Below are 7,500 nucleotides of genomic sequence, written 5' to 3'. Positions count from 1 at the left end.
TTTTTTTCTGCTACTTGTTTCTGAGTCACTTCCTAAATCACCAAATGATGAATGCTGTTGAGAAATCTCTCTACAAACATACTTATTATGGGTTGTATAACTTCAGGTCCATACTGGGATCACACTAGCAGAAGAAAATCAATAAAAACAGCAAAAGAAAAATCAATCAATCATTCAAAAGAGAACAAAGGTTAATTAAATGGTCTATTACATTATCAGGTACAAGTATAAAGCCACTTTATATTCACATGTTCTAAAATAATCATGCACTATTTAGTTACCAAGGAATGAATAAATGTTGATTAATATAAACATGATTTAGTCATGTGTAGCATACGTGTCTTGTCTCATACGCGTCTTGTTTCGTACGTGTCCTGTTTCTTGTTTCAGTGTAGGGCAGAGGCAACTCACTGGTTAAGATACTGGACCACTGATCAGAAGGATATGAACCAGCACTAAGGATATGAACTCAAAGCCTGGCCCTGGGCACTTCCACTGCACTCTCTCTCTCTCTCTCTCTCTCTCTCTCTCTCTCTCTCTCTCTCTCTCTCTCTCTAATTTATATATATATATTTCCATTTGTGATATTAAGCCTGTGCTAACAAATGGAAGAGCAATTCACCATGTTTTCTGTCACTATGGTTACCAATCTAGAGACAGCCCTGGCCTGCTGTTTGAAAAGCTGTGCTGAGTGAATCCTGACCTTTCATAAGGGAATTGAAAGAGTCAGTTGCAGCAGAGAGTGATGTGTTACCTGCTATGTGAAAAACTCCTCAAAGCTAAATACGATATTTTTTCCATATAAATAGTCCAGTACGATATCCATCATCACAAATGACATGCACTACATAGCCAAAAGGATGCCCCTCTTTACGTCCTCTCTTTCCTCTAGATTCTGGAGTGTGTCTGTAGTGAGAGCTGCTAAGTGTAAGAGCACTGAGAGACCTGGCTTTACATCACATCCCAAAAGTGTTCAGGTCTTTGTTGAGGACACTCAAGCTCTTACAGTCCAACATCAGCGGACCTTGTATAACGCTCAGGTACACTGTAATTGCTGTAACATGTCTAGACCACTTAGTATCAGAAAAAGGAAATATTAATGCTCCAGCTAACAAAGATATTCTATACAATTGTGTGCTGTTTATTTAGGTTTATGTTCAACATCAGAAAAGGCTTCAGGATTAGTTATCATAAGACCTATAAAGAAAAGCTTTAAGCAGCACTATTAATCCTGCAGAGCTTACATTTATTATTGCAAACAGATATTTTAACCTGTAATACGAGTTTGATGGCTTAAGTTAGTCTATTTTATATCAATTCAAAACTCCATTAACTATTTGGTGATACTTTAAATAAAATTCCCGCTTAGACGGCTTTACAAAAACCAAACCCGAAGCCCTTCCTCTTGACTAAAATAAACCTAAATCAACATTTCTGAAAGTCTATTTCAAAAGGTGTCAGATGCCATGAGGGCTGGATTCATCAGTTGTCTTTTCAAGTTAAAATAAAACAGATAGTGTGACTGTTTTACTGACTTTGTACATTGTATGACATTTTGCAGGCTGATTTACATTACGGCATAAAGACCTGACTCTGTAGCTCTTGTATTTCTGACATGACAGAGTCACACCGGAGTTACATAGTGACACGACAAACTCGCTTAGAATCGATGTGGCAGAAAGTGTGACAGCGCTGACACTGTACTGACACAGTGAGTTATGTATAAAGTATGTTTTTATTAAAAAACATCTAAAACGCTACAATTCTAATTACTTTACTCAGGATGCAGAGAAAGTTCATTTCAGTGTCATGACAGTTATGTCAGAATTCCTAAAAATCTTATAAAGATAAATACGAACAATTATATAAATGTACAGAAGGTATGTACCAGTAAGAACCAGAGAGCATGGTGTCTTGTCGAAGAAACCATCCTGGAAGTATTATAACAAGATAATATGTTCCTCGCATGTAGAATAACAGAAAATGTGACAGTATTGACTCCATAATGTGAAATAAAGTTAATTATGGTTAAGTATAATTTCATAAAAACATCTTATACAGTTGTATCTATGGCCAAAAGGCTGTGGATACCTGATCAATATGTTGCTAACTACCATCTCATGCCAGATTTCGGAATCCGTAAATGCTAAAATGCTACATAGTTCAAAGTAAAAAAAAGTATGTAATGATGGTTGGAGAAAACAGTTGCGTAACTAGAGCTTTTGTTTCTGTTTTAAACTAGTGTGTCAGCAAGACAGAGTGAGTCAACATGTCATTTTCATCTCTTACAGCTCTACTAAGATGCTCAGTCTTCTCTCAGCACGGTTGCTGTAGCAGGAATGTTGCTAGAACATGCTTTTGTCTAAACTCCCTCTGGCATGCTTCCGTTTTCAGATCATTTCATCACCATTAGTGACTGTTAAAGAATGTTCTTTACACCAAAAGGTTTGAATCTGCTTTCAATCAGTTGAATAATTAATGTGAGGTACTCAATCAAACAGTTCTACACTTAATGTTATTAGCCCAGAAAAGCTAACAAGCAGCCTGTCACACGTGGCATGTGAATCATTTATATAATGGCCAGTAAGTGTGTGGTGGTCAGAAGGAGCGACAGTTAGAGAGAAAGACAGCAGCAAAACTTTTGCGAGGGTGATATTTTCTGGGTGAGAGTAGAGGACAGGGTCTAATTGGACAGGAACAGAGTGGAGGTGCAGGTGGGTGGTATTGGAGCTGTGTTGGCAGGCGAAACCTGTCTGTGGAGACAAAGGTTCACTATTCTAACAATCATATACTGTACTGTATGCAGCCTGCAGCTAGCACACAGAGAAGCTTAAATAGTGCAAAAAAATTGCCACAATTGGGATGTGAAATTGTAGCTTTGTATTGTATAATTCACTAGTCTTCTTGTACTCAGATGCAAAGAACTGCAAAGTAGGATACTCACAATAACCTTCAGGACTGCTGTAAAGGTCTTGGTGTCCTCGGTTACGCCGCCAATGTACAGAGACTCTGTGAACACTGGAGGATGATCGTTCTCATCCTGCACGTTGATAAACACCTTTGCTGTGTTCGCTGTGCATTATTTTCCATTTATATAGACACACACACACACACACACACACACACACACACACACACACACACACACACACACACACACACACACACACACACACACAAACACAAACACACACACAAACACAAACACAAAGCAGTGAGAAAGACTGGGTTAGAAGCAGCTCTCAGTATTTGAAACTGCTGAACCTATTTGTCACGGTTAGAGTTTGAGGTGCACAGAATAAATATGTACACAAAGCCGGCTCAACCTCTACGCAAGAGTAGAGCTGAGAAATATGTACTGTCAAAAGCTTTTTTACTTCCACTGTGAAAAGTCTAATATCATGTAGCTGTGGACTAGGAGCCAAACACAGGAACATGAGCAACAAGAAGCTTCATCCTATCAGTTAATTGGATAGAAAAATGTACATTGTTTAAAAACTAAATGTAAGAATTAATTCAATAATCAGACTGTACAAACACAGACATGTACACACACAAACACATGATGCTGCATTTTTGGAATTCATGCAATAATATTCAGTAGAATATCTGGCCCCTGTATGACAGTGAGATTTTGAGTGGGCTTTAAGTGCATTTTCAGTCTCCATGAAAAAAGAAAAATAAAATGCTGGCTTTGCCAGCACTAAACCTAAACTGATTCGAACCATTAACACAGCATTATAAAGATCATGCTGTTATTTGTAGCAAAGTGCGCTTTAATGTGTGTGTAGGGGTGTGTGTGTATGTGCCTGTGTGTATGTGTGTGTGTGTGTGTTTCTGACTAATTGGCCTGTGACAGTCTTATATGATTCTAGTCCTGTTCCGCTCTGATCCTTTTAACACGCATCAATAAAGTTTTAATAAAAAGCTCTCAGCAGGTGGGAAGAGGATTGTTTGAGCAGGGACTGCTGATAAAGCGAGGAGCAGGTGGAGAGAGGAAGATAGCCCTTCTACTTTCTGAACCTCTGCCTACGATAACTGCAACAACACTGACGTCTGGATGAAAAGCTTCCAGGGCAGCTTGAGGTTTGAGGTCATGACTTTTTGCACAGCACTTACTTTTGGAAGGCACGCGAAGGTTGGCTAGGACGAGGGCCAGAGAGTCGGCCTGCAGACGGAGCTCGTAGCTGGTGCGTGTCTCGTAGTCTAGCAGCTTTGCTGTGTAAATCATTCCGGTGCTGTCATCCACTCGAAAGTCACCTACAAATACAAGCAGAAAATAATTTGTGGGATCAGGGGAACATTTCACCAGGGACGCAATGAGTTGAAGAGACAAGATGGAACTGAGTTTACTGGCTTACAAAAAGCATACGATTATAAGGATGCTTTAATGTAAGTGTCTTTTATTAAGAGATTTGTGCAAGTTTGCTTCCTGAAGATGCTTCCACAGCCATCCATTGAGTCCACAGTGCTCTCTGTGTGGGAGAAATGGCATACTCTCTCTCCTCTGTTAGACAAAGCAACAGTAGCCAGTCTGAGCCACTTGTAAGCTCATGTATGTAGAATATGGCAGATAGCACTTTCTTCAAAGTCTGTTACACTGCTCTGTGATGTAGCTTGAACATCAGCAACAAAAAACAAAACAAAAAAAAGGCCAAATATATGAATAAATAAATGAAGCAGCTGGCTTCTCAGAGGAAGCATGTGTTCGTTTTCACCCGTTTCTATTGGTAGCTGTTGTATATTAGGGGACAGTTAGATAGTGGGTGGGAAATGGCAAAATGACCAAACAAACAAAAAATACTGCATAGTTTTATCTATATATTCTGCAAAGCCAGCATTCACCTACTGATAAAATGAACAGTGCAACAGCAAAGATGATGACTTACAGCCTGGGTCAGTTAAACAGTGCTGAATACACTCCCTAAGGGAAATGAGCAAGGGCACACAGCTACAACAACCAGAGCTTATAAATGACTAAGGAAAGCCTGTGTCAGGAAAAGGTGAGGCAGAGGTCTCCAAGTGAAGCATAAGGGTTTAAAGAAATACTGCAGCATTTTTCGACCTAATATTTATCCTCTGCTTGTGGAATATGTATGTGATAACCACAGACAATCATTTTGACATTTTTTCCCCCCTTGACTTAGAAAAGAAACTACAAATGCAAAGACCAAGAGTTACTGAATTCAGGCAATAAGCATTAAGAAATCTCAGTGGGAAAATATGTAACACGAGTTCAAAACTACAGCCAAGACCAAAGTTGTACTTATGCAGTTAAATTCATCCTTTAGTAATGAAACAATGTCCATGTTCTCCTTAAGCTTCTGTGGTATTTATGCATGAATGTAATGCATAACCTCGAATTCCTACTTGTGAAAAGTACAGCCATCTCTGAGACAATGTATTACACCGATTTAGGGGTTCATTTTCAAGTACATCTGACTAAAGCAAAACCCCGATAAACGCTTTGTACAAACTGTTTCGCCGTTTAACTTCTGTTTGAGTACAGAGAAATGTGTCAGAAAATCTTGTCACTGATAATCAGGAATATGTTACAGATGCTGTGGATGAATCTCTGCTGAAAGAACATTATTAATTATCATTATATTATATTATTAATATATTATTATTAATATTATATTATTAATATTATTAATTAACTTTTTTTTTTTTTACCAAACAAGCAAGCTCTCAGATATGCTTTTATACAGTTTTCAGGTCACTCACCAAACTGATTGCCTCCCACAATGGAGTAGAAGACTGTGGTGTTTGCAGCTGCTGCAAGAACCATTCCTACAGCTTGGCCGATCGGAGCGTTCTCACTCACCGGGCTGAAACTGAACACAAGAAAATGACACAAATCAATGCCTGGATTTTGCCCCACTGCAATCCCTCATTCACTCGACTTTCTTTTTCCATTAGGCCTCACACATGCTAAAAGCACGCTGTGATTTTTCTTCAGCGGAATACGGTTCCAGGACGAATCAAAGCTGCCAAACTGAAATATATCGTAGGATAAGATAATGATCAGTGCACTTATACCAGTGCAGTTAATCTTCAATGAGAACTCTTACACTCCTACACAATAACAGCTCCTCAAAACTAAGATGAAAGGGCAGATTAGTGCTTTCAGAGTCTCATTTACTGACACTGAGGTGAATTCGAGATAATAAAAAAAGAGATGGGGATAAAAGCGATCCCATTTTCCCATTTTATAGGAACAGCCTGGGGAGGTCAAGCTTTAAAAGAAAGTTGCACTTAGAAGCTCAAAGATCTTAAAGGAAAGTTTTAAAGCTTTGCCCAGATTTAAAATACTATACACTATAAAACACTGACTATCAATTTCACCATTTATAGTAATAAGCAACTTAGTAGTCTTTTATTACAATAGCAAATATATTATTAAAACTAATATATACTTTAGAACGGTAATATTTTGGTAACACTGATAACACAGTAACTATTAACAAGAATAAGAAGAATAATCAATGTCACTGTCTACATGTATAAAATGCATACTGTAATACAGTACATTGCTCATTTGGCTGATGCCTTCTGGCAAAATAAATAAATAAATAAATAAGTGAATCGATGGAAAATACAACAGAGCTGAAGGTTAAGGATCTCGCTCAGGACCCAACCATGGCAGCTTGGCAGTGCTGAGATTTGAACACATGAGCTAATTGACCAAAGGGACTGGATTAAGTGAAATATTGCAATATTCATGTCAATATTTTTCCTGTAAATGACTCAAATTTACAGTCAATGTTTTGCCTTGTGTGCTTTATAAGAACCTGACTCACAGCAGTAACAGTTGTACTTTCAAACTCAGGCAGAGTTTCTTTTGTTTAAGATCTTTGTGCAGCCATCTTTTAAAGCTTGACCTCCCCATGCTGTTCCTATAAAACTGGAAAATGGGCTTGCACCATTTCCACTGTATTATTTTACAGCCATGTTGCCAGTAAATTAGTCAAATTTTCAGTCACTTATTTACAGTGTTGTGCTAGTTACAAAGAAATAGTAACTAGTTACAATTACTAGTTACTTCATTCAAAAAGTAACTCAATTACTTTGTTGAATAATTACACCAAACGCGTTACTGTTAAAAGTAACTTTTTAGTTACATTAATGGATAGGACCTTCGAACCAGAAAGACACTGCTTACATTTGACTTTTTTTTTTGTCTTTATGCACAACTAAAGTGAAATAATGAGCATTTTTACAGTTTGAGAAACTCGTTTTGCTCTCGCCTTGACACGCCCACAGTGCGTCTTCTTCATGTTTACAGGTTAGCATCCACCAATCCTACAATGCGTCGCTGCTGTATACAGGTTTGGCTGTAGGCTACATTTCAGCCAAAATGAATTCATTTAAAGTAACGGACAAACGCACCATTTGGTAACGGTAACGGAGTTACTTCTGGGCTGTCAAGTGTCACGCATTGAGTGTGACAGTCACGCATTTTTTTCACGCTCTCCCGCCACACATCGAATGTCTCAT

At 38.3% G+C, this 7,500-nt stretch overlaps 1 protein-coding gene across 4 annotated transcripts in view; it reads right to left on the bottom strand.

The window, feature by feature from the left end:
• Nucleotides 1-7,500, bottom strand: part of pcdh15a (protocadherin-related 15a) — a 168,782-nt gene that overhangs the window by 25,724 nt on the left and 135,558 nt on the right. For all 4 annotated transcript variants that reach the window (XR_007140482.1, XM_027142250.2, XM_047812946.1 and 1 more), the window contains 3 exons: nucleotides 5,728-5,837; nucleotides 4,120-4,260; nucleotides 2,945-3,072 (listed from right to left, as the gene is read on the bottom strand). Coding sequence is in view for 3 of the 4 variants with exons in the window: in XM_027142250.2 (XP_026998051.1) it covers nucleotides 2,945-3,072; nucleotides 4,120-4,260; nucleotides 5,728-5,837 (379 nt within the window). In the remaining variant the exon portion in view is untranslated. The remainder of the gene's footprint in view (nucleotides 1-2,944; nucleotides 3,073-4,119; nucleotides 4,261-5,727; nucleotides 5,838-7,500) is intronic.

Source organism: Tachysurus fulvidraco, chromosome 4 (assembly GCF_022655615.1).
Source record: "Tachysurus fulvidraco isolate hzauxx_2018 chromosome 4, HZAU_PFXX_2.0, whole genome shotgun sequence".
NCBI lineage: Eukaryota > Metazoa > Chordata > Actinopteri > Siluriformes > Bagridae > Tachysurus > Tachysurus fulvidraco.
This window is presented reverse-complemented; position numbering and strand designations above follow the sequence as displayed.